At 38.6% G+C, this 26,577-nt stretch overlaps 2 protein-coding genes across 5 annotated transcripts in view; both read right to left on the reverse strand.

Moving 5' to 3' along the window:
* Window positions 1-2,863, reverse strand: part of LOC308667789 (coiled-coil domain-containing protein 169-like) — a gene marked incomplete at its 5' end in the record, with an annotated part of 33,535 nt that extends 30,672 nt beyond the window's left edge. The window contains 2 exons of the mRNA XM_081327277.1: window positions 655-737; window positions 2,784-2,863. Coding sequence (XP_081183403.1) covers window positions 655-737; window positions 2,784-2,863 — 163 coding nt within the window. The remainder of the gene's footprint in view (window positions 1-654; window positions 738-2,783) is intronic.
* Window positions 2,864-4,798: 1,935 nt separating this feature from the next.
* SPART (spartin) lies at window positions 4,799-25,376 on the reverse strand. Of its 4 annotated transcripts, none has more exons than XM_081327269.1 (9): window positions 25,237-25,376; window positions 20,397-21,215; window positions 19,219-19,416; window positions 18,111-18,215; window positions 14,976-15,099; window positions 13,294-13,488; window positions 9,937-10,095; window positions 9,758-9,848; window positions 4,799-6,050 (listed from the first exon to the last, which is right to left on the reverse strand). In XM_081327269.1, the coding sequence occupies exons 2-9, from the start codon at window positions 21,204-21,206 to the stop codon at window positions 5,837-5,839; spliced, it is 1,896 nt and encodes a 631-aa protein (XP_081183395.1). In that variant the 5' UTR covers window positions 21,207-21,215; window positions 25,237-25,376; the 3' UTR covers window positions 4,799-5,836. The 4 variants fall into 4 exon arrangements, with proteins under 4 accessions (XP_081183395.1, XP_081183396.1, XP_081183397.1 ...); XM_081327270.1 differs by having other exon boundaries at window positions 25,169-25,338; XM_081327271.1 differs by having other exon boundaries at window positions 25,269-25,288.
* Window positions 25,377-26,577: the final 1,201 nt, after the last annotated feature.

Consider the following 26,577-nt stretch of genomic DNA (forward strand, 5'->3'; position numbering starts at 1 on the left):
ATTCATATTGGATAGGAAAGATGAATTCAGTTTTCTGATTTGTTAACCAGATCCTGGATATCAAAGTCAGTCTTTTGACCAATAGGCAAAGAAACTAGTTTTTAGTTTTTATGTTTTCATGTGAAGGAGACAGAAAAATGGACAAGAACATTCCTTTCATTAATACACCAACTTCAGAAGTGTGAGCTAATAATGCGATTGAAACTGTGTGATTACTTACAGAAACCCTATCAGATAAGAACAAATCGTATTTTTGTGCTCTAGAGCATGCATGCATTTGTATTGGGAAGCACTGGGGCCCTTCTGGATTAAAAATTAGCCAGTGACTAGGAGACGCCCAGTTGGGGGCTCCTTTCATGTCCCGTTAATGTGCCCAATGGAGTGATGCCTATCTATCTACTCGCAATTACTCACTGCTAGGTAGACAGGAGCTAGAGCAAATAACAGGAGCTCGTCCCATCACACAGCAACACTCAGGTCTTGAACGTGGGCTTACTGATTGTCAACCCAGCATCCTAATCACGTGCTCTTTGCTCCAGAGCATGAAGAAATGTAAGACCTGACATTGTACATAAACATATATAGTCTTTTATCTTTAATTCACAGAAAGCCTGAAAACTGTTATTTCAGCTAAGGTCAAATATAATCTCTTACCTTCATCATCAGTTTTGCTAAGTCTTTTCTCTAGTTCTGCTACTGTATTGTTCATTTCAAATATGGAAAGTTCTAACATTTCTCTGTATTAAAGAGAAAGCATGTATGGCAATTACAAATCCCAATGGTATATGAAAATGACATAGGTGTTTGTAATATAAATTCTTTACAAGATATCTGCAGGTTTCTATCCTTATAAAAGCACCATCAGGCGCACTCTCAAGACTAAATTAAAGTCTATAAATTGTGAGCAGATGTCATAACAAACATATTCTTCCCCCAGTATTTGTTGAATACAGAGATTCAGTATTAAGTTAGCTAAACAGATGGATGATCTAAGATGGTGCTACTATGCAAAATGACATTTAAAACTCTGCAAGTGACCAAACAAAGGGTTCCAGAGCTTTTTTTTCTGCAGTTGTGTCCTAATATATTACTCATGTTCTATTATGGTCTTTAAAACACATTTAATAATGAAATGAGAGGTAACAATATCTCCATGCCTAGCCAGGACTATTAAGATCATTTTTAAAAGGCCTTTCATTACTTCTCTTTAATGTTCTGAATCTGATGAGTATCCAAAGCAAAAAAGCTGAGGACCGCTCATTTATACATCCTCATTATTCTCGTCTGCCAAGTAGAAGGCTCAAAAAAAAAAGTCACAGGAAATTACCTGTCACAACAGTGATAAAGGGACTTGCAGGGATGAATCACCCTCTTCCTCCTCAAGGCTGCAGAAAGGACTTCCAAAATACTGGTATATTCAAATGCGTCTTTGATCTGATCTAACTGTATTCCTTCCCATGCCTTGCAATGGTTGTGAAAACAAAAACTAGCTCTGTCACTGCAAGTATTTCTCTACATGCACTTTCCCTTTGCCAAGGTGCTACCAGCAGAGTATAAGACATCTTTACGCTTTCTTTGCTCCGGTCTGAATTGTGTGCATCCTATTAGAATCGGACTAGTTATTATGGGAAAGAAAATTGGTCTAGATGAGGCAATAATATCTAATCAAACATAGATCTAATGATATGTTTATTTTTGGCCCAGGTAGCTAGGACTAGTTACTTAGCAGCTAAGGATAGGAGGAAATTAATATGTCCACACATCACTTACAGCTAAAATCTACAGTGAGCCACAGGTGGCGCATAAGAAGTACAACTTTTTATATTTTTTAAAAATCCAATAAAACATTAAACACATTATAGCTGGAATGCTGAGCAGGTTTATTGAAAAAGAAGAGTGCCTCAGCCTTTTTTCTCAGCACAATTTACAGCAGCCATCCCAGATTCCTGTTTGCCAGTTGCCAGTACTAGCAGGGGGAAAGTACCTGCTCTCCTCTCCACTGCTGAACTGTTGGCTGATCAGCAGGGCATGAGAAAAAGGGGGAGGATGGTATGCCTCTCTCTCCAACCACAGCTGAAGACCCTTTGTGGGCTCCCGCTATTATTTTAGCATAAACCGATCTAATTTTCAAAATATGATGAAAAGATTGTAACCAGCATAGTGACTTATCCATGGCATTTTGCCCCCTCTTCACAGGACCTTGTGAAACAGCCAGCCTCATGTAGACTGCAGGGCAGCTTAAGACCCCTACAAAAACTATCGATCTTCAGTTTTAATATGTTCCATAAATTTAATATAAATGTGCAGCTTAAGTCCAGTTGCTAAGATACACCCTGCTGTAAATATATTCAGGTAATGCAGGTAAATATATTAAGAGAATCCCAGATTCAAACCTTTTTTTTTTTTGCTATAAATTCAAGAGCAGTTCTTAGCTGTATAGGTAAGAGATAAAACACGAATCTTTTATAAAGTGGTCTAACGTTTAAATATTATTGCGACATATTAAGAATATTGCATTAACTTTTAAACACGTTATTCTGCTAATATAGTTGCAGCTCTAGGAGAACTCTTCCAGAACACTGTCAGTGCAAAGGGCGTGGTAATGATAATAATAAAAAAAAATCTCTTCCCATTCGAATAATGCAGTTTCCTCTGGCATCACTTTGGGTTGGCATCAGCCCCCCCTTTCCCTTCCCTTCCCCCCCCCAACACACACACCCTTTCCGGGTGTTTATGCGTCATCCGCCTCAGACATCCGCAACACTGCTGACGAGAGGACTCACTTCATTTGCTTCTCTTGAGTCAGCTCCAGCTCCACGCCTCCAAAGTCTAGCTCTTGGCTGGTGGCGCTGCCTTCCCCCATGACTTCCCACACACGCGCGGCTGCCCCCGCGCGTCCTCATCGCCTTGGAGAGCACGCAGGAGTGGCGCGGGGAAGGAAAAGAAACAGCGCCGGTCACGTGGCAGGGATTTTCGAACACTCCCGTTGCCCGAGACGGCACAATGCTGAGTTCCCTCCCTCGCGCCGAGGAAAGAGATGGGGAGGGTGGATCTCTGCGGGATCTAATCTGGGTCGGTCGGAAGCTGGGAGCACGAAACCCCGGGGACCGACCCAGATTGGATCCTGCAGCCTAATGCTGATATGACACGTATATTCGTCTTCCTTCGTGAGGGTTGATCTGTTTTTTGGGAAAGTGCAGCGCGCGCCACCGTGTTTTGGTATTGCGGTGCTGCGAGGCGTGGGCGTTTCTAGAGTGTCCATTGCAAGGGATCAATAACATCTCGACGACTTGCTTAGAATTTGCGTCTGTTACAGTGGTCTTAAATGGGGAACGACAGAAAGAAAACAGCTAAGTTACAAAGCAGCTTGGAAAACGGCCTAAAAAAAAAAAGAATGTCTGGAGCTACTTACCCGCTGCGCTTCGGCGTGTTACTACTAACAGTGCAGAAATGTTTTGCAAGGATGTTGTTTGAACTTCTAGAAACGTGGACCGACCCTGCCTAGTTTTGTTTTGTTTTTTGAAACCAGCTAATCTGAGTGAAGTGCTTCTAGTTTATTGGTGGTGGCAACATCCAGATGTTGGCTATCAGAAACTAAGCAGGATTGCCTTGCTTTGTATATGGAGGATCTGACCAGATATCCCACTCTTGTTGGCCATATAAGAAAATTAATAAACCATCCCAGAAGGTGGCAGTTACATGGATGTGGTCACCAAGAGTTGTGATCCACTGGGATAACCATAAGTACAAGCTTAAAATGGGTTTCGTAAGCAGCGGAGGGTTGAGCAGGGGGGGGTCCTTCCAGCTCTATTCTGATTTATTGAAGTTTTGGCTGTAATAAGCCTACATATATATCTGTAGGCATATGCTGATGGAAATACTTGTTTAGCTCTGATAAGTTCAGGAAAGGAAGGTGTGAACAGACAGTACAGGTCAACAATAGCCATTCACCCTTATAAGAAGATATCCATCTTATTTTAAAAATAGAAGAAAACAAAAAAAACAAGGGGGGGAAAGGTAAGAAGACTCCATGCACTAGGACCTTTTCTGCCATCAGTTTTCTGTTTCTAAAATGGTCTTCTGAACTAAGAAATTCAGTTATATTACAGCAAATTCTTGCCCACCAACCTGGTGTGATGAAAAGCAAAGAAGCCTTGTTTTCTGCAGCTGTCTCGTCAGTGAAGACATCAAGCAAACATAAGAACAACTTAATTAGCAGTCATTTGGTATAGATAACATCCACACATCAAATTTCCTTATTTTTGCCAAATGCTAAATGTATAATAATCACTAAAGATCCCTATTTGGCACAAGATATTTTTCAAACGGAATACCCAGATTATTGCTATTTTGCACTTATACTTTACACATGTTCGTTGCTTTTGCTACATTTTTTAAAAACCTGCAAGAACAACTTAACAGGAATCATACTGTCTCTCAACTTATAATCATTGATTCTGTCTATACTATGTTCTTCATTTAGGGATCACAGTGGCCTAAAAACATGAATGACCACTTGCAAATGCAATGCTAATAAATGATAATTAAAAATATGTTTTTGATCAATGTGTGCATTTCTAACCAAATTTCATTTACATGACAACACATTCCAGAGTTTTAGTAATGTTGACTGTACAAGAGAAATTTAACTGAATGAAATGGCAGCAACCAGGGATCTTTGTAGTGTCTTTCCAGTCATAAGTTCATTTAGCTACTTTCTTAGTGATCTAAATGGAACTTGGTCACTAAACGAGGAGTGGGTGTATTTAAATAAAAATGAAGATAGCCAAAATATGCATCTTAAGTTTATTTATAATTTTAAATTCATAAGTCATTTCAAGTGCTTAGCTCTTAAACCAATGGACGTGCTATCTTTTTGCTATCACATTTGACCACCACTATTAAATTCAATATTGAAATCAGAAGTAACCTCTAAAAGTTGGAAATTCTACATTAACAGCAACTGCTTTTTCATATTAAGGAGGAAACATCAATGTCTGACAGAAAATGAATTTCATTCTTTTACAAGGCAGCAAGATATACTTCTGAATAATGCAGACCTCTCAATAAAATAATTTATAATAAATGATCTTATAATAAATATAGAATATAAAGCTTTTTTCATCCATAAATGGAACCTTACTTTTTTGAGCAGAAATCTTTTCATAGAATTCAGTTACTTCAGTATCATATTTTGCCAACAAAAATAGTTAAGAATTTTGCCATCTATTCCAATTAAAACTAGGATTTGATAAAGCTGGTTTAAACTAAACTAAATTAAACTAATTAATAGTAAAATATCAATCTTTGGTTTCTGTAGAATTGGAATTGATTTTGATAGCTTATCAAGAATTTGATAGCTTAATCAGTTGTTTATATAATAAAGTTCAAATATGTACGCTACCTAATCAAACAGTACAGTTTCAGTAACTATAAGATTCAGGAAAAAATGAAGTAGAAGTTTTTAAAACAGTATATATCAAGCTAAGTTCTAATACTCCATTTTACAACTTAAAAAGGAGTTGTTTTTTCTTGTGCAAGTTAAATGCTATTGCAAATTTAGTTTTCACTTAAATTGGCCTTTTGCAATCTGGTGCTCTCCAGATGTGCTAAAGTTTTACCATGTTAGCTAGAAATTGGTTTCACATATGGAAAATGCTGGGCTGGAAGAGGCTGCTATATTGGAGTTATGTGAACAGAAATAATTTTTAGAAAAGGTTAATCTTCAAGTTTGATAAATTAAATCCAGATAGTTTTAAGATTATAAAAATACCAAATCTGTTAATTCATTTCATTTAAATATATATTAAGGCTTTTGGCAATTCAGTTGCGAGAATTAGTGTTCATCGTTTTTCTCTCTCTTTTGTAGAGCTTTATTTTCATCCTTTTCGGTAATCTTATAATCATCCAGGACTGCGTGGCCTGTTTCCTTTGCAGTTTTCTTGACCATAGCTTTGATTCCAATATGGTCAATATTAAACGCTGTTACACCAACATTGATGGCAGAACTCACAGCATTATTTGTAGCTTGGCCAGCATCATTCCCATACCTAAAAAAAGAGGTTAAGACTTAATTTTTAGCTCAGTACAATTAAGGAAAGCTGTTTTATACATATTCCCATATGCCACACATTGTTAATCATTAATTGAAAAATTTACCCCTAAGACTATAGGAATTGGCTTTTCAACTGCACTGAAAAGAAGAAGAAGCCCAAAGCAGTTCCTTTGCAAAGGATGGGGTGGGGTTTTTTTATGTGCCATTGACCCAGGAGCTTTTTGGTGCATTGCAACTCTGGGGATGCTTTTGGCCCTTTCTTCCACAGCCACACAGAGCCCAGCAGCCAGGCCACTCATGTCTCATCAGCAGCAAGAGGAACGTGAAGGTCACCAAGGACAGTGGAGCACATGACAACAAGGGTCTTAAAAGTGCAAGGTAGCAAGGGCAACTGTGGCTGGGTGGCTGTAGCTTCCTAGGGTGTAGGAAGTCACCCCACAGTTGTGCAGTTCTGGAGTTGCTTACTGCCCCACAAAGCAGGGTGCATGGCAGCAAGATGGCAGAAATGGAAGGTGGGACATAGGCAGGTGGGGGTAGTTGGAAGCAATCCCTTACCTTACTAAGACTCAGGGCTGGGAGTGATCAAGCCTGGAATGGCTTAGTTTTGGGGTGGCTACTCACTTAAGAAACCATGATTTTGTTAATAATGACAACCTAGATGACAGGATTGCAGTCACTAAGTGGTCCTGTCATGTGACATTTGCTTTATGACCACAATGGAAGGACCTGCCCCAATTGTGGTTGTAAATTAAGGACTACCTATACAACAGAATGTAGGCGATAATAGGTATATTTCGGCTATAGGTTTATCCTCCAATTTGTCCTTTGTTCACTTGATTTATTTTAAATATGAGATCTATTTAGAAGATAGCTAAAAATGTTTGTTTCTATGACTACTCTTGTGACTTCATTAAAGATACATTTAAGATGTAAGTACAGTATATTCTTGTAATCTTTTATTGTTATGTTTCATGACAAATGTAACAATTATATGTAAGTATTCTCATTTCCTGATCGGTCAGGCTGGAACCTATTACCCTGTTTTCCATAGAAATATCATTTAAAATAATGCCAATTCAAACTTCAGCTTTCCTTTCAAGACATGCAGGCAACCTACCAATTACTTTTTCATAACTGAACCGTTGCTAAACAAGGCAGTCACTAAATAAGGACAAGTGGTACTTCCTTTGACATTTTCACTGATCCCAAATTCCTAAAGAATTTATGCCTCTCATGGAATAGGAACATGTTCAGAAATGCTGGATTAACCACACGCTTTTCACGTCTTGTTGAATAATAGTGAATGATTTTGTATTTCAAAGCAGCAACTCTACTCATAAAAATTATGATGCTGTAGTTACTCCTTGTTATTTCACTTGCTTATTCAGTTGTTGAATATGTATGTCCATGTTCAAACGCTTTGATCAACATGCTATAAAAGAACTATGTAGCCTTGTAGGTTTTGCTATAATCTCATCTGAATGCAAAGACCAGTGATTCACTATAGCCTGCTGATTTTAGAAATAATAAATGATTGCTAGATTGCTGTTTAGAAGCTTCACTTAATATTTTGCACAGTATCTCTTTTTAGGCCACTCTGTATGTATTGCAGACATCTTATACTACTTGTGGGAAGTTCAGTTAAGAAACGACAGCTATTGCTAACACTTTTGCATTTCTTTTAGAAGTTAAGAAAGCTGATATGGTATGTAATCAAAACTAAGGATATAACCCCCCCCCCCAGTACCTACACACATTCATTTTCCTCCATAGATTTGATATACATTCAATATTCAAAGGAATAAAGCTGGTAGCAATCCCCATTTGTGACAGGGAGCTCCAAACATAAAAAACAGAAATATTTTCAGTGTGGAAGCAGTTTACACAGAGAACATAGTGTATTACTAGACATTACCTGTTCCGTCTCCATAACTTTTGCATGATAGATAGCATCATGGTTATTCAGTAAATAAAACTACCTTAATGATAGTGTTGTGATTCAGGGTCAGCCTGTGGGTTCGGCAGTTGGGTCGGACGACTCAGAGGAGGAGGAGGGGGGTGTTGAAGAGCTTGCTGAGGGGATTGGACAGCTTGATGAGAGCCCCCAGCCAGGCCCCTCTCATCTGGTCACGATGCAGACCCAGCTGTGTGAGCCTGACAGTGTGGATGAAGATGACCCACAGCTGGCCCTGTTCAAGGACGCCTGACGCAGGAGGCAGTCAGTCAGGAGTAAACAGAGGAAGGCAATGGGGCACCTCGGAAGGAGGCAGAGAGAGGCCACGCCCTGAACTGTATTTAAGGGGAATGTGTGGGAGGGCTGGTTTGCTGAAGGCAACCGCTTGGATAGTTCCTGTTTCTTAGCTCGTGTTTTATGGTTGGTGTCTTGTCTTGCTCTGTTTTATGTAAATAAATTTGGCAGGCTTTATTCCAGCCTCTTGCCGTTTGTAAAGGGGTTGTCCCTGCTTTTGCTGCAAGGCCGGTAGCAGGCTGGTACAGAACAGATATAGAAAACTATTGGATACTCCAATTTTAAAAAAAGGCATGAAAGTTAATTCCCCAACCCCTGGCCCAACAACCGATACAGGTCCATGGCCTGTTAGGAACCAGGCTGCACAGTTGGAGGTGAGTTAAACCAAAACCACCACCCCCCGCTCGTGGAAAAATTGTCTTCTACGAAACTGGTCCCTGGTGCCAAAAAGGTTGAGGACAGCTGCTCTACAACAGGGCTTTTCAACCTTTTCACCCATTGTACCACTCTTAGGATATGGCAACATCCGAGTACCACCAGTCACCTAGCAAAGTGTCAAAAACTTGATGACCCCAAAAAAGGGAAAAAGTGATGAAGTACAGGTAGTCCTCAACTTAAAACAGTTCACTTAGTCACTGTTCCAAGTTACAATGGCACTGAAAAAAGTGCCCCCCAAGCCACAGCCGAGCAAGACACCTGCCTGCCTGCCTGGCGGTGCTCTTCCTCCTGTCCGAGGTTTTCATGGCTGTGAGCATTTCTGTTGAGGATTGGCAGCGGGGGTGGGGTAGCAGGTGTTTGGTTTTTATTCTCCCCATCTACTGGGTGGTTGCAGCAGGTTTAGTCACTTCACATGACCCTGGACACTGTGACTGTCATAAATATGAATCAGTTGCCAAGCATCTGAATGTAAATCACAAGACCCTGGGGATGCTGCAACATTCCAGCTGATTGGCGCTTCTTCTGGAGCCTGGCACTGATCTTGGCGCTTCCGCAGAGCCCTGACAGACCTGCAGCTCCAGCCATCTCTTGCTCAGGCTTGTGCGATGCTTCCACCAGTTCAGCTCATTCCCCTCCCCCGCTACCACTTTTCTAGGATAGTCGCGTACCACCTGCCAGGTGCCAATGTACCACAGGTGGTACCTGTACCACTGGTTGAAAAGCCCTGCTCTACAACATATTACATAGAAAGGCTCTACTAAAGGATTGCTGTTTCAGTCCATGTTACTTATAGCATTGCAGAGAAAAAAACTATTTGGAGACAGGGACTAATAAATAGAAAGATTCTTCAGGAATAAAGCCTTTTTTTACTTATGCTTTATTTCTACATAATTGAGAAAACTATATATTTATATAACAATTGTGCAATTAAAGCAATAGACACAAAATACTTTTATGCAATTGTTATTCCCTAACGCTCAGTTATTATTTATGCAGAAGAGGGGGGAAAAACTTACTTGTACTTGACTGTCTGAACTGTCTCAGTAGATACATTTTTAGCAATGCATTTTGCAGCACATTCCAAACCCTGCCATATTGTCGAAAACCCTGCAAAAACAATTAGAACCAGGAGATAACTAATATATAAACAATTAACTTAAAATGCATTGACAGATAGCTATGTTAATTTGGTTACCTTGAACTCCGCTTGCTGCTACAACTAGAGCACCATCCAAAGTTGATTTTCCATCCTTGTCTTTCTTAAGGGATTCTGGAACCAGTTTGCTCCCGTGTTTCTTCACATGAGGGGCTAACTCTCTGGCAACACAACTTGCCACAGAACAAACACCTTCAACTAAAACAGAAAGCACTATTGAAGTTAACATTTTTTATAAATACCTGGCCCATTCTGTACTCTGTTCAATCAACCCTTATAAACACATTTTGCTTGACATTTCTTCCAATGTTTTTATTCGTCAGAAGCAGCAGCAGAAGTGGTAACATTTCAACAGATATTCATCCCTTTTGATTCATAATGCAGCTCAGATGACTTAGGCTTCTGAAAGGGATACCATCTATCTTAAAAAGGCATTTTAAGTAAAAAAGTAGAGTATAAATATTGTAAATAATTACAGTTGCAAGAAAAAGTATGTGAACCCTTTGGGATTACATGGAGTTTTGCATGAATTGGCCATAAAATGCGTTCTAAACGTCATGTAAGTCACAATAATAGAAAAACACAGTCTGCTTAAAATAATACTACACAAACATTAGCTGTTGTCATTTTTAACTGAACATAAGATGGAAACATTCACAGTGCAGGGTGGAAAAAGTATGTGAACCTATGGAATTAATAACTGGTTGACCCTCCTTTGGCAGCAATAACCTCAACCAAACGTTTCCTGTAGTTGCAGATCAGACCTGCACAACGATCTGGAGTAATTTTGGACCACTCCTCTGCACAAAACTGTTTCAGTGTAGCAATATTCTTGGGATGTCTGGTGTGAATCGCTCTCTTAAGGTCATGCCACAGCATTTCAATCGGGTTGAGGTCAGGACTCTGACAGGGCCACTCCAGAAGGCGTATTCTGTTCGGTTGAAGCCATTGTTTTGTTGAATTACTTGTATGCTTTGGGTCATTGTCCTGTTGCATCACCCATCCTCTGCGGAGCTTCAGTTGGCGGACAGATGGTCGTACGTTTTCCTGCAAAATGTCCTGATAAACTCTGGAATTCATTTTCTCATCAATGACAACAATCCATCCAGGCCCTGAGACAGCAAAGCAGCCCCAAACCATGATGCTCCCTCCGCCATGTTTTACAGTGGGGATGAGGTTTTGATGTTGGTGTGCTGTGCCTATTTTTCTCCACACATAGTGTTGTGTGTTTTTCCCAAACAACTCAATTTTGGTTTCATCTGTCCACAGTATATTTTGCCAGTAGTGCTGTGGAACATCCAGGTGCTCTTTTGCAAACTTCAAATGTGCTGCAATATTTGTTTTGGACAGCAATGGCTTCCTCCGTGGTGTCCTCCCATGTACTCCATTCTTGTTTAATGTTTTCCTTATTGTAGATGTGTCAACAAAAATGTTAGCATGTGCCAGAGATTTCTGTAGGTCTTTAGCTGACTCTCTAGGATTCTTCTTTACCTCATTAAGCATTATGCGCTGTGCTCTTGCAGTCATTTTTACAGGACGACCATGCCTAGGGAGAGTAGCAACAGTGCTAAACTTTCTCCATTTGTAGACAGTCTGTCTTACCATGGATACATGAACATCAAGGCTTTTGGAGATACTTTTGTAACCCTTTCCAGCTTCATGCAAGTCAACAATTCTTGATCGTAGGTCTTCTGAGAGCTCTTTTCTGCGAGGCATGGTTCACATCAGACAGTGCTTCTTGAGACCAGTAAACCCAAAACGGGTGTGTGTTTTTAAACGGCAGGACAGCTGTCAGCAACACATCCAATATCATCACACTGATTGGAGTCAAGGTTGGCTCACTCCTGGCTCCAATTAGCTCTTGGAGAAGTCATTAGGCTAGGGCAGAGGTCAGCAACCTGAAACAGTGAAAGAGCCACTCGGAACCGGTTCCCTCACAAAAGGAAAAACTGGGAGCCGCAAAATGTGTGCGCATGTGCATACATGCACACATGTGCCAAACAGGGTTTGACTGAAGAGTGGAGCCAAGGTGAAATATCCACCTACCCTGCATATTTGAATTGATTGGTTGAACTTTTTTAGTCCCACTTTTTTTTTTTTGGACTGCACATGGCAGAGGACTGGGAGCCGTGGGAGACGGCTGAAAGAGCCGCATGTGGCTCCGAAGCCGCAGGTTGCAGACCTGTGGGCTAGGGGTTCACATACTTTTTCCACCCTGCACTATGAATGTTTCCATCTTATGTTCAATTAAAACATGACAACAGCTAATGTTTGTGTAGTATTATTTTAAGCAGACTGTGTTTTTTCTATTATTGTGACTTACATGACGTTTAGAACGCATTTTATGGCCAATTCATGCAAAACTCCACGTAATCCCAAAGGGTTCACATACTTTTTCTTGCAACTGTAAATGTCTAGCAGCATATTAAACAGTTTGATTTTAAACCATTGCAGTTTATCTAGCTTCATTATGTACAGAGATCGTATTTGTTCATGTAGTTAATAACAAGACCAAGTCTCAGTCAAAGTAGACTGAATTATTTGAACTGTTCAGAGCTACTTATAAAATAAATGACTTCAACTTCTACCAAGACATGCACTGATTATGAATTATAAGAATTGAAGCTTAATATATCTGGAGAACACCAGGCAAAGGAAAGTTAGTCAACATAATATAATTTGGACTATAACAAATTTAGGGCAAGTTTTCTTAGATGACAAATCAAAGATTACTAGAAGCTATGCTGAAGTTTAGCGCTTCTGTCAATAGAGCAAATTATTTAAAAATTGCTGTCAAGATTTTACTATATAATAGAAAGGTTTCCCCATCATATTAAACTATGATTTAATCATCTTTGGTTAAAAGTCACAGTTGACCATGTATATACACTTCAATAAATTATAAACCAAGAGTACAAAAGTGCACCCTGTCAATACTTCGAGCCTATAAAACCCTCCAGACTGGGTAGGACATGTCAGGTTATAGATTAAAAGGGCAAATTACAAGAAGCTCAAGCTGTTTTTCACACTCAAACAACATCCTGCTCAAAATTAGGGGCATGGCCCTACTTACTTCACATAGTATAGAGTACAACAAACCGATCACATTTATTTGAGAAGAATGAACGTGTACTAAAATATGCTTAGTGATATGTTTGTAAGCAAGCATAAAATGGTTTGAGATAATTATTTATAAAATTAAAAATGTCTAATTTCTCAGTGAAGGCTCACGTGATAGTCACGTGATAGTCACCTATGGTACAATGCTCTCAACTCTACTTTTTTCTTAATATTTATAAAACAGACAAAAAAATCTGAAACTACAAAACATAAGAAACTATAAACCATGCTAAGCAACTCAGAATTTTCCAAGAAAACTGGATTTCCATGCCTTACCCAAGAACTGGCTGACTTTGACTGCTCCCCCTGTAGCTTGCCTTGCCACATGCAATCCCTTTGCCACAGTTGGATTGACCTCCAAAGGTTTTTCTTCTGGGTGAATGTGTTCTCTTAATTTAGAGGCTCCTTTATGGATTGCTTTTCCAGTATATTCTGCTCCTTTGACCAGACCAGAGCTCAACCAGGATGCTCCTTTATGAAAACATACCAAACAGTATTTATGAAGTAATAGTATCACGAATTAGCCCTCAGGACAAAATTTTGCCCTGTTAAGTTTTATTATTCAAATTACAATACTAGGAGATTCATATAGCCAGAAGACCTCTCCTCCCACACATGGTCTCAAGACCAGTCAAGAAATCTCTCTGTAAAATGAAAATAAACATGGGGTTGTTTCTAAGTCATGGTATACAATTTCTGGATCAGTGACTCCCAGACATCTGAGAGTTGAGCATCTTTTAAATGAATATCTTGGTTTAGATTACCATTGATTCACTGATTTGTCAGGGAATTATTTTGGTTTACTTGTTACCTTTTAAAAGAATTTTTATTGCCTGTCTGAAAACATTTTAAGAATCACATTTTAAAACAACAACTTACCAGTTCAGGTAGTTCTGAGTTAACATTGATAATTGGGATCAGAATTTCCATCACTAAGGGTTGCAGTTATAAAATACGATATCACATGACCACATTGCTTAGTGAAATAAGCCCAGCATGTGAAAGGAAGACTCTGGCTGGTGTGCAAACAGAGGCCCTGGGAGGGGCACAAGAGATACCCTAGTTGCATCAAAAGTTGCATGAAAGAAGACCATGGCCAGTATAGCAGTGGTAGGTGATGCAGCAATGGTGGCAGGTGACCTACCTGGTAGGCAGGTGGCCAAAAGGTCATAAATGCAGGTGGGCCTGATTGGGTCCAAATTTTATTCATGTGACCACAGGGGTGCTACAACAGCTAAAACTACCAGGACAGATTGTAAGTCCCTTACTTCAGCACAGTTGTAACTTTGGTTGCTGAACAAATGGATGTTAAGGGAAGACTATCTATGCTAAATGTCTGCTAACTCCCTTTCTGCCTCAGAGCCATACTAATATGTTAAATTCAGACCTGGCTTTCAACTAATGAAAATTTGCCCAAGACAATTTTTAGGGAAGGTGTTCATACCGCACACTAATTTTTCTTTAAAAAAAACCCTCTAAACTCTTAAAGAAGGCAGTTGCAATCTATGCTTTCAAATCCATTAAAATAAACATTATTATCAAATGATAGATATTTTCACCATCTAGATGTCCCTCTGGAACTGAAGTGCGAAATCAGAAGCCAACTACTGTATTCAATTTTTAAATACATCTATTGATTTTTTAAAAAAACCATCTTTGCATCTAATATAACTAATAATGAACACAAATCATCTCTGCCTGCAATTTCTGTTTATAGGATTATAACATAGTTTTATTAAAATTGGATTTACTCAACTGTTTATTAGCTATCATGGTTTTAGTCATAAAATTTATATTGGCATAATAGCAAGAGATAAATTAAGCATCAGTGCAGATTTACTCAATCTAATGCCATACAGATGCACAGAGATTATAATTTCCATAATACCCAGCCATACTTGGAAATTTGCAACATATAGTATCTAAAGACTGATGTTTTCTTCCAAGTCTGAGAGTACCTGATAAGATGCCATGTGCTATTTTCTCACTCCAGTCTGGTAGTTCACGATCTCTCTCTTCAGGCATTGGTTGAATAGGTACAGTCTGACCAAGGTTGATCACATCACTTGAAGCTTCAGCATGCTAATATGTGAAATTAATATCCACAAAAATAGAACAACAGAAAACCAAAGCAAAACAGTTACTGTATATATTACATTAGCTACAAATTGTGTCATCCTATAGAGAATTTACTTTGTGACCAAAACATTTTCTGATTTGCAACATGTATTATTATACATTTTAGAATGCTATTAAATTTGACAAAGTATTGCATAACAGGCGTGCATATTTAAAAATATTTCTCCTCTTAATAATTTGAGCGTTATCCTTTGATAAACTTTGCAGATTTTGTAACTTTCTCACTGATAATATGCTTAAATATTCTTTAAAAATGTTTCTCAGAGTTGCTAGACAACTGTACTGCATTCTTGATCACATAACTCTAAATTATCATGATTAGGAATTTTACTTAAAATATTTTTATGTAACATACTATTAAAATCAAAAACAAAGTAAAATTCTGGAATTGAAATCCCAATAGATCTGATAATCATTAGATCAGGGAAAGATCTTTTACACAAAGAGATTCCCTCTAGAAACCTTGATTTAGAAGTTTATTTATTACTTCCTATCTATTTTGCCCTGATGGGCCCTACATGAGCCAAGCAACCTTATTCAACATGTGCAGTAGGAAGGATTGTTGGAAGAATCTAGTTCAATAATTTCTGGAGGTTCACCTACTCTCCAGCTTTGTTTTAATTAATTTCAATTGAAAACCTTTAAAACAGCATATCTTGTATTTGTTTACTAACTGCTTTACATTTATTAACACTTAATTAGATACAGAAAAAGTTATATAGAAAGTATTCTTTCAGCTTAAAAAAAGCCCACTATTATTTCATTCAGTGCTCTTTATTTGTCCTTAAAAATTGCGAGCCTTTCTTCAACTGTTCAAAATGATATTCTGGGTGTTCCCCACCCCACCCCCAGGAGCAAGAATAAGAAGGGTGAATGAATTTCTATGTGTTCTGCCCTCGCAAACAAAATAAAAGCATTCATTCTATTTATTCTGGGTTTTTCTCACACTGGCACAGCCAGGAATAGGACAAAAACAACAATGTGATAGTTAGATGGCCCCTTTTATCAAAGAAGTTACCAGCTGTACATTTTGGACTAAGAACTACACATCAAAAATAAAAATGTCTAGGTAAATTTATTTCAAGATTAATTATTTAGGCACTGAATAGAATGAAGGTGAGATAAAATGTGGAACCATTATCACTGCTAAACTCAATTGAGTCTCCAAAGAGCCTACATTATTTTGGCATTATTTCTCATCAATATCTCAATATTAATGAGAGTATACAACACAATGCTAATTCTATATAGAACATCTATCTTGTACATTCATTAAATAATTGCACATTCACAGAATATGATTATTTAATAATGCTGGACTGATATCATTATCTATGGATGATTATTAGTTAGCATATATGCTTATTGGTTAAAAATGGCCTTTAGAGAACAGGAACCAAATGTAAGCAAATGCTCTATTAATGATTAATCTTCACTAAATTCACTAAATGATTACTGTGAAGCAGAAAGAGATATTGGGTAAGCCAGATTAGTGTTTTCTTATGCCAGTTCAGGTGTAGCTGAAAAGATATATTTTTTAAAAAACATTTTATTAGTTGGTCATTCAGAATTTATAAGATTAGTTATAGTATTCTTTTTTTATTTCATAAACATTACAGTAACTGAAAAATAATGTAATATTGAATCTGATAATAAATAGTTTGAAAATTGAATCACCTGACCGGGATTGTTAATGGCTAAAATTTACAAGATCATTTTCAAAAATATAAAAGTAGACATTTTTCTAGAATTATCCCCTGAATCTTGTCAAAAAGAATTGCTAATCAATTTTCTGTATGTTTTTTTTTAAATTAGAACTGCTTTTAAATATAAATCATTGCAGGAAACTGGTTTAAGAAATTCACACAACATGCTAAGCTAAAAATGAACAGCTATATTTAAATATAACATAATTTGTGAACTAGGCTCCTAATCTACACACTTAAATCAGTGAAGGATGGAAGAGAAAGCAGGCATAAAAATTCACTGAAGGTCTGAGAAGATTACAGTATTGTACACTGTAAAAAAAACAAGGACTGATGACCTCAGGTCACATATCATGATAAACTATACATGATTTATAACTTAGAACTCTCTTGATGCCGGCAGCAGAACACCTGCTGCCAGCATCAAGTTCCCTTCGTCCTGTGCGCTCCCACAGGGAGGGCCTTCTCAGGGTGCCGCCGGTAAAAGAATGCCGGCGGATAACACCCAGGGGGAGGGCCTTCTCTGTGGGGGCGCCTGCCCTTTGGAACCAGGTGCCCATGGAGCTTAGGACTGCCCCCGACCTTCGATCATTTCGCCGAGACCTGAAGACCTGGCTCTTCAAGCTTTCCAGCCCAGGCTGAGTTTTAATTGGGGGTTTAATTGGGGTTTTATATTTTTTAGGGATTTAATTTAATTTTTAATTGTTCTTAATTTTTGTATCAATGTTTTATATACCCTGTAAACCGCCCTGAGTCCTACGGGAAAGGGCAGTATATAAATTCAATAAAATTCAAATTCAAATTATGTTTTTGGCAACTGACTTATTCAGCATATCAAGGTTAAAAATGTTTTTATGTCTGACAATATTTTATCAGTCAACATTAATACTGCCATCTCTCAGTAAGTTTTATTCTGCTAATGTAGTATAGTTTGGATATATATTCATTGAAAGTGACTCCACTATATTCTTACTAGCAATTTAGGTCCATCTCATTATTTCCATCATTCAACTCTCCTGTATTCAATTGTTTTTGAGTTCTACTCTCAGACATGGCAAACATACACTGATTGCCAAACCTCCATTTTCCAAATCTATATCAAATATTTATTGGTTCAATAAAATTGGCTCACAAAATAACTTTTTGGTGACACATACATATTCTACAATCAGTAAATATTGCACATTGCAAAAGAAGGCAACTTGCAAAACTTTGCCACCACCATTAAGTCATAGTCCTCAAAGTTACCTTAGTTCCAAGATCTGATTTCTGTTTTAACATATCCTCAATAAGTTCTTTGTAAGATCTTTGGCATCCTGATGGAAACCCTACTCCCTCATGGGATCTTGGAGCCTGCAGTACCATATCAAGGACATCAACAGTTTGAAGGCTCAACAAAGAATCCATTCGGCATTCTTGCGTAGTAACAGCATATAAATCCCTTACAAAATTATCCTTTTTAAATGAGATGCATTCAAGTGATTTCAGACATTAATAAAGATCTCAACTTGTTTTTGTACTATGAGATCAAGAAAAATTCAGATTTTAGAACCAGAATAATATCCAAGGTGAATAATAAGCAAATAAAAGTTAAACACTGAAGTAAAAGTAAACTGTAATTAAACCAATTACTGTTTACTATTAAACAATAGATTTTCAAATGTCTACAAAGGAGAATGTAGTTTCATATTTAAAGTTTATCACTTTCATCTATAAAGAGTGGCAATAATTATCTGCTTATATATATATATTAGATGAATATCACTTCCATTTGCCACCAGCTAAATTTTCTACCATCCTAACACTTCTAATTTTTCTTTCCATTTCATGAATGGGTTAAATAAATTATATCTTCATAATATTATATACAAATGTCTGGTTTAAGGAGATTTTAAATATCTGGAACAGATATTGCTCTGTTATGAACAACTGGACAATTATTCCCATCATTTTTATTGTAGTAGTGTCTTCCTGAATCTACCTGAAGAAGGTTTTTTGGGGTGAGGGAAGAGGAAAACATAAATAATTTAATTATGCAAAAATGCATAATTCTGGTGTCTTACTCATCACTCAGGCCAATAATGAAAACCCATAACCAAAATCAATAAGGTCAATTATTTTAAAAAGCCGCAACAGATATTTTAAAATGTCAAATTATAGAATAGAACCAATACTTTTCCAATACTGTATTTAGTTAGAAATCACTTTGCCATGTTCATGTCAGCTGGGCTGATAAAGAACTGAGATAAGTATACAGAGATGCCTATCCAACAACATATATGCTGGGTGATATGAGAAGAAATTCTAGTGCTCTGTTTAAAGTTCTGTGGAACAGCTGCATGAAATTAGCGTTTACCTGTATTCTAAGGTCGGTCATCTGTTTCAGCAGATCTTCAAAGAGTTCTCGTTCAGCGATTGGAAGCTCTGAAGACAACACTACTCCTACATAGGATCCTGATACCCGTGACATCATATCGGGGAACATATATACTCCGGAGCTGCATGAGAGAACAGGTGACTGGCTGCACATAAGGGGATATACCCAGTCACAAACCTGGAAGAGAGAAAGCCAAACAGGTTGAGCTTTTAATGAACAATACAAATACATTCATTTAATTTAAAAATTTAATATAATAAACAAATCTGATACTTTCACGGCTGCTTTTTTAGAAGGTCTTCGTTGATGGGAACCAGGAATTACATTTATAAAGCTATTTTCAGAACTATACATGTATAGCTTTCATGACCTAGATATTATCCCCAAATATTGCCTTCAGCAATTAATCATATACATAACCTTCTATGCAACTGATATAAACAGCCTTAAAAGTGTACTTAAGAATCTATAAAATATAGGCTTTTCTAGTAGAGGCTTAACAACAAGCTAGCATTGTATGATAATGGTTTTTGTTAAAGCCAGTGAAATATATACAGTACATGGTTTGGGGTTACAGTAGTCTGCTTCATATCAAGTCACATTAAGTAGTCCTTGAGATGACACATATGCCTTAACAGTAGCTTTCCAGCACTTAGCACACATGGAAATACACATGGAAAGCTGACTTCAGCCCTTACAGCTAACTAAACAGATTTTTCATGGCTTCCAAAAAACTGACATGTCTTAGAATGCCTCATGAAGATGGAACGTCAAAGCAAAATGTATGCTAAAGTGAGTTCACAGTTTATAAAGAATGGGGCAAATTTATAAATGATGATTTAATAGCAAGTCAAGATAATAAGAAATCTCAACATAAGAATTAAGTAATAGATTCACGGGTGCCTATTAGCCTACACACTATGTTTGCTTTGGCCAGACCTGTTGGCCTTTACTACTACCTTACTTGAAAAACACATCTTAGGAAACATTTCTCAATGTGGAACATCCAAAAAATCTTCAAATGAATATAGTTTGAAAATAATCAATTCCTAAAACACAAGTAGAACAACTTTGGCCTCCCAAAAACTGCTGGCACTTCCTCAAGATTCCTGTCTAATAGCTTGGGAAGACCATAAGTACAAGAGAGCAGGTATTACCTGAAGGAAAGCAGGGGGACGATTGTGGGCTGTTGCAACATCTGTATCCAAAAACTTTACAATGCGAAGATATCCAGGATAGGAGGGAGCGCTAACTTGTCCATCAGGGGTGACATAGAAAATCTGCACACCATGGGGAATGAGGATTAATTCATCAGCATCTACTCCAAAATTGTCAACAGGAGGTGGCTGAGTACATTTACTATAGTAATCATCTCCAACAGATGAGAATTCTCCAGATTCTGTCCCATAAGACACAGTATAGTGGCCATCAGTGGCCTCTGGAGTATAAGCAGGAGGTGCTTCATTGGGCATTGAAGTTGATGGACTCACTGCAGCTATCTGCACTTGGCTTGTAGATCCAATATTTCCACGGCTTGAAAGTGGTTGAGGGGGTGATGTCAATGAGCTGGGCAATGGAGGCCTCTCAGTCTTTTCTTTAGATGGAATTATTGGGTATAACTTGGGCATCCTTATATTGGAACTAATGGCAGTGATATTTGCTTGAGAATTTTCATCTAGAAGTCTCAAACGAGCAGTAACGTTTTCTAAAGTTTCTCTCATCTTTTGCTGCATTTGCCTAACAGGTATAGCATAGCCCTTGGTGCCTTCAAGACCGTCTGATGGAATACTAACTCCTTTGCATAAGTGAGTAAGCCCCTTCCTATAGTAATTCTTTGCTTCTTCTATTTGACCCAGTTCGTCTGCATTCAAAGCTTTATTAACAAACACAAAAGCTTTCTTGTACTCATCTTCAACTGCTCTTGCATTTTCATTTTCTTGCATAGCTGAATCCTGATCTTGATCCATTTCTGCACACTGAAACATAGAATAAATTAAATGGAGATATTGAACAGGAGAGAATACATCAGTGGAAGGTACGTCCCAAAGGTGCTTTTTTTCAAGACATAGACAGTAGAAGGTACACACACACACACACACACACACACACACACACACACACACAGAACTGTAATATCAGATGATGTCTTAAAAGGACATCAAATGATATTTTTATTAAATAGTTTTCCTTGTCTTCGAGTCTGGAGAATCTGCAGCCCTTCAGATATTGCGCAAATTTAATAATCCAGCCATCAGGATCAAGGTGACAGACTCAAGAGCGTTACTTAGCAACATTTGGAGAGCTATAAGGTCTGTATTCCTGATCTGCAGCATCATTTATTTAATCAACGGATCGGTTGCCTTAGTCTCAACAGTAACTAAGCATTTTGCAAAGCATAAATAATTAGGATTTAAACAGTAAGGCAAGAGCAAAGCATAATTAGGGCTTCAACAATGAGAAGAGAAATTAAGTATATAATGGAATTCCATCAAAGAATTCTGGCTGGTGGGGTCCACGAGAAGGACCTTCTCTGCCATGTCGCCTGTCCTTTGGAATGTCTCACCTCCTGACTTTCCATAAGGGCCTGAAGACATGGCTCTGCCAGATGGCTTGGGGAGCAAACACTGGAGGTGGTTGATGAATTAAGAGACAATCCCACCTCCCCCAACCCGTGCATCCTGCTCCCTCCCTCCCTTTCTCCCTCCCCATCTTTCAACTATAATTCTATTTTTCATTGTAATTTCCATTTTTATTGCTTTAGAAATATTTATCTTCTATGTTTTTAATGCTTTTAATGCTGTAAGCTACCCAGAGACACTTCAAAACAAGATGGTGGCAAATAAATTTAATAAATAAAATGTTTGCTAAAGTGATCTTGTTGGGGAATAACAAAACCGATTGAACACCATTAAATGTAGATCAACAAATAGATTGCTAAATTACACTGTTCCAAGGACTGTTTTAAAAAGGAGACCTCCAAGGCTTTCCCCAAATACCAGAGGTTCAGGGCCACACAAACTTCAGGAAGAATATTGTTCCACGGGGCAGGAGCATCCATAGACATCCAAGATCCTGCAAGATGGCATTACTTTCAGTAACAGAACCTGGAACAAGTTTTACCATTCTGGTTTCTTCCCAATGTTGCATATTTCTAACTCACTTACAAATTTTTTATGAAATTCTGACCTGATGCACAAAAGATAGAAATGAAGGCCCCCTCAAGTAAAGTCACCTCCTGAAATTATCTAGGTTTCTCAAGATTCTACATTAGCAAAGAAATAATTAAAAAAAATCTTATTTGTCTATGAACTGAGATTTCTGAGCATTTGCTTTTTCAGCAACTCTTCCAAAATAATAGACTTTTTAACAGCAGCCCTTCCCAATATCAACAGAAAATTATATACTTCAACATCCTGTCATCTGGAATTCTAGCTTCCAGATAGGCCTAGTTCAAAAATACATTCATTATGAATATGAAATTAGCTTCTGATTAAGGAAAAGGAAGTGCTCATTAACTGCATCTGAATCAAAGTAAAGCAACTATAATGTTCCAAGATGATCAGTATCTAAAACTTTAGTCTTAGATATAATCTAAAGATGGTTTACATAATGTGACAGACACAACTGATATAATTATAAAACTCCAGTGGTAAAAGTATTTACTTTATGGAGAAAACACCGCCACCTAATAACTTACTTTTCTAAGTTCAGGAAGGTTGACCTCTTTCACTGAGGAAAGCAGTAACATTTAAACCTCTTAGTTATAGATTAAACTTGCACAGTTAAGCTGTTTATTTTACAATTATTTAATGTTTTACAATTTGGTTTTAAAAGAGAAAACAATTGTCATCAATATCCCCACAGGCTAATTTAAGCTGAAGAATATTTATTCAGAAGAAAGTCCACAATCTGTTTATTAAGGGCTACAGCCATATTTCAAGACTCACTAATTTTAGTTATCTCCCTTTTATAGTTACCGTAAGTGAAATCATAGTCACCATCTGTGACTAAATCTCATTTGCCCATCCCTCCTGGAAAATTACTCTTATTGGATGGTATCAAAACTCAGTCTTATTACATAAATGGTTCATGCTTGTTTAATTATTTTTACTGAATACATCACAATTAGGTTCAGATAACATATTAAACCTGGAAATAGGCAGTATTTCTAAACAGAAGGCCATATTTAGCCTTTGAGAGGTTGGCAGGGGACTACACTCCAAATAATTGTGCATAGAACCAAACCTGACTGCTCTTCAGCATCATATGACATTATTCATTACATTAAAAGCCACAATTTAGGGGGTTCTCCATTCCAGAGGTCAATATAGCCATGAGGTCAACATAAGCCAAAATTTTTGCTTATAAGTCACAAAAGCTGATTCCACATATTGTATTGTGGATTAATTCTGACTTGGACATTTTATAAACTTTCTCTTGTAGGAAATGAGTTATTTCAAAACCAGTCATGGGATGACTGCTGCAATGAAAACATTTCCTAGAAATAATAGTTAAGCTTGTTGTTTCAGGACAGAAAACGCCTCTGACTGCAGTCACAATTCAACATTCTGAAAGCAGTAAACATCAGCAATGCATTTAAGAAAGGAAATTTGCTAGTCATGATGTTATGTATAATTTAACTAACTTCAGATTCAAGTTACAAAGTTCTGCCTCAGCTATCAGTATTCCAATCCATGAGAATCTATAGGCAATAGATGGAATGGCTTGAGCTAGAACAGATAATATACCATAGTTTACCTGACTAATCCCAGATGGTTATAATTCTACATTCTGTAGCAGAATTGCCTGTGTTCACACAACATATGAAACCATGAGTTATACACTGCGGAAACAAAACCAGATCATGGTTTAGTAAAGACCATACTAAACTATAATCTGATTTACTCTGGTTTAGCAAACTGTACAAACAGGGCCATTACAAGTCAGATTGTTACGGCTCATTTCTACACATACTAAATACAGTATGTTCTGCTACCCACAATTTATGGATGTTGGCATGAGTAAATTCTCCCAGTTCTGATTTATTCTGAGAATTCTAAAATGTAAAAGCTAGAAGAACTCTTAAGAGATTATTTAGGTCAATCCTCTGGCCGTTAGTGAGCAACTAAGGTTAAACAAATGACGACTTACCTGCGATTAATCAAATTTCAACAAGAGCTAGCTCTATAATCTAATATGAAATATAGTTATCTCCCAGCATGACTTACAAGTTTTTCACTTGGACGTCTGAATGAGCGCATACTCGTGAAATCCTGTGCACAATTTACCTAATTTGTTATTAACTTTTGTATTGTTATATTGTCTGAATTGCCTTGTGAACCGCCCTGGGTCCTACGGGAGAAGGGCGGTATATAAGTTTAAAAAATAAATAAATAAATAAATAAATAAAAAATAAAAAAATAAATAAACAAACAAACAAACAAACAAACAAACAAACAGAAGTGCTGCTGAACCGTCTGGGAACCAGCTGGTAAATGTACTGGTTTGAACTTAAATACCACTGAACGACATAGCCTGAAGATACTCGCAGAATCAAGCCCCTAAAGTAGTTTATTTTAATGCATCGATCAAAAAAACGAAACGAAACAGCGCGACCTTCTTTCAACGCTGGAAAGTGGAAAGTGAGGTTTCAGACTTCAACGCTATTTTTGATTATTCAATACCCACGACTTGCGTTACCAGCCAAGGAACCCTCTCCCGCAAGCCCTGATCAACCAGCCGGTTTTCGCCAGGCTCGACCTTTAAGATTTACAGGATTCTTCCTGCCAAGCCTCCGCCAACCGCAGGGCCTCTACGCGTCTGCATCCACAGGTTACTTCCAGCACCGCAAACATCGCATCCCGGCTGTCGAAAGGCCGAGGACCGGAGGGCGTCGTGAGCTACTAATGCCGCTCCGGAAACCCCCTACCTGTCTATCCAGAAGTTTCCCTTTCACCCGGGTCAATTCTCCCGCCGGCCGCCTCCCTTTTCACTCACCCCAACTTCCCCGAGCTTTGCCGCAGAAACACCTGTCCAAAGCCGCTGTGCGGGACGGCGGCTTCAGTAGTTGGGGCCGCGGCCCATGCGGCGTCACGTGAGCGGCTGCCGTCAGCCGCCGGTCACCAGACGAGTCTTTCCTGAGCCAGAAGCTTCTGGTTCGCTTCAGTCTCTTTTGGCCGCCAGGGGGAGCTGCCGCCCCTCCTCCTGAAACCGCGCCCGCTCGCCCTCTAAATTACCGTAATTCTTGTAAAACATTGTGGTTTTCCCCCCGCTTTGTTAGAATAAAGTAATGGTTTTGTTCCGGAAAAGAAACGGAATCGTGGTATCCTTTCGCTTTGGAACGCTGGGAATTTATTTATTTATTTATTTATTTGTTTGTTTGTTTGTTTGTTTTATATACCGCCCTTCTCCCGGAGGACTCAGGGCGGTGTACAGAGCAATAAAGTAAGAATACAATAAAGCAATAAAGTGAGAAAATTTTAAAACCCAAATCCATCAGGCCAGGCCGGCTTGTTGGAATAGATAAGAATTGTGCTTTTAAGGAAAATATCCTGTTTTACCCTTTAAACAGATGTTTACCCTCCAGGTGTTTTGGAGGCTAACTGCTTTAATCTTCCTTACTGGCTGGCAGACTATGGGAATTGCGATCCAACTCCTCTTATCTCGGGCTAGTTCATGATTCTATATGAGTGAACAGTAGAATCCCTCTTACCCGCTGGCCTGTGGTTTCTATGACTGCAGCTGAAATTAGTTGTGCGCCTTGCGTTTTTTTTCCCCCCATCACCACGGTAAGGAAAAGTGCTGAAGACAGGAGGCTAGGCTGAAATGCAGGAAGCCTTGTGCCTGAAAAAGTTGTAGCATGGTAGGATTGACAAGAGCCAGTTTGGTGTAGTGGTTAAGGGATAGGACCAGAAACCGAGAGACTGAGTTCTAGTCCTGCCCTAGGCACAAAGCCAGCTGGGTAAACCTGGGCCAGTCACTTTCTCTCAGCCCAAGGCAGTGGCGTAGCGTGGGTTGTCAGCACCCGGGGCAAGGCAAGTGACGTCATGGCACCGCCGAAAAGACGCGCCCAGCAGTGGCGTAGACTTTCCAAGAAGAGTCGCGCGCATGCGGGATGCTTCCGGGTCCCTCTCGAGGGCGGCTGGGCAGGGCTCCGACCTGCAAGAGCCACTGCATTCAAGCTCGCACGTGAGCACCGCTAAATAAAGCCACGCATGCGCACGAAGCTAGGCCGGCCGGCCGGCGGGTCCGTCTTTGCTCGGCCTGTGGGGCGCTTGCGGTTGGCCTGAGCCTGGGCGGAGAGATGGGCACTTCTATTTATTTTATTCAGTTTATGTG

This window comes from Vipera berus, assembly GCF_964194415.1.
Source record: "Vipera berus genome assembly, chromosome: 4".
In the NCBI taxonomy this organism is placed as follows: domain Eukaryota; kingdom Metazoa; phylum Chordata; class Lepidosauria; order Squamata; family Viperidae; genus Vipera; species Vipera berus.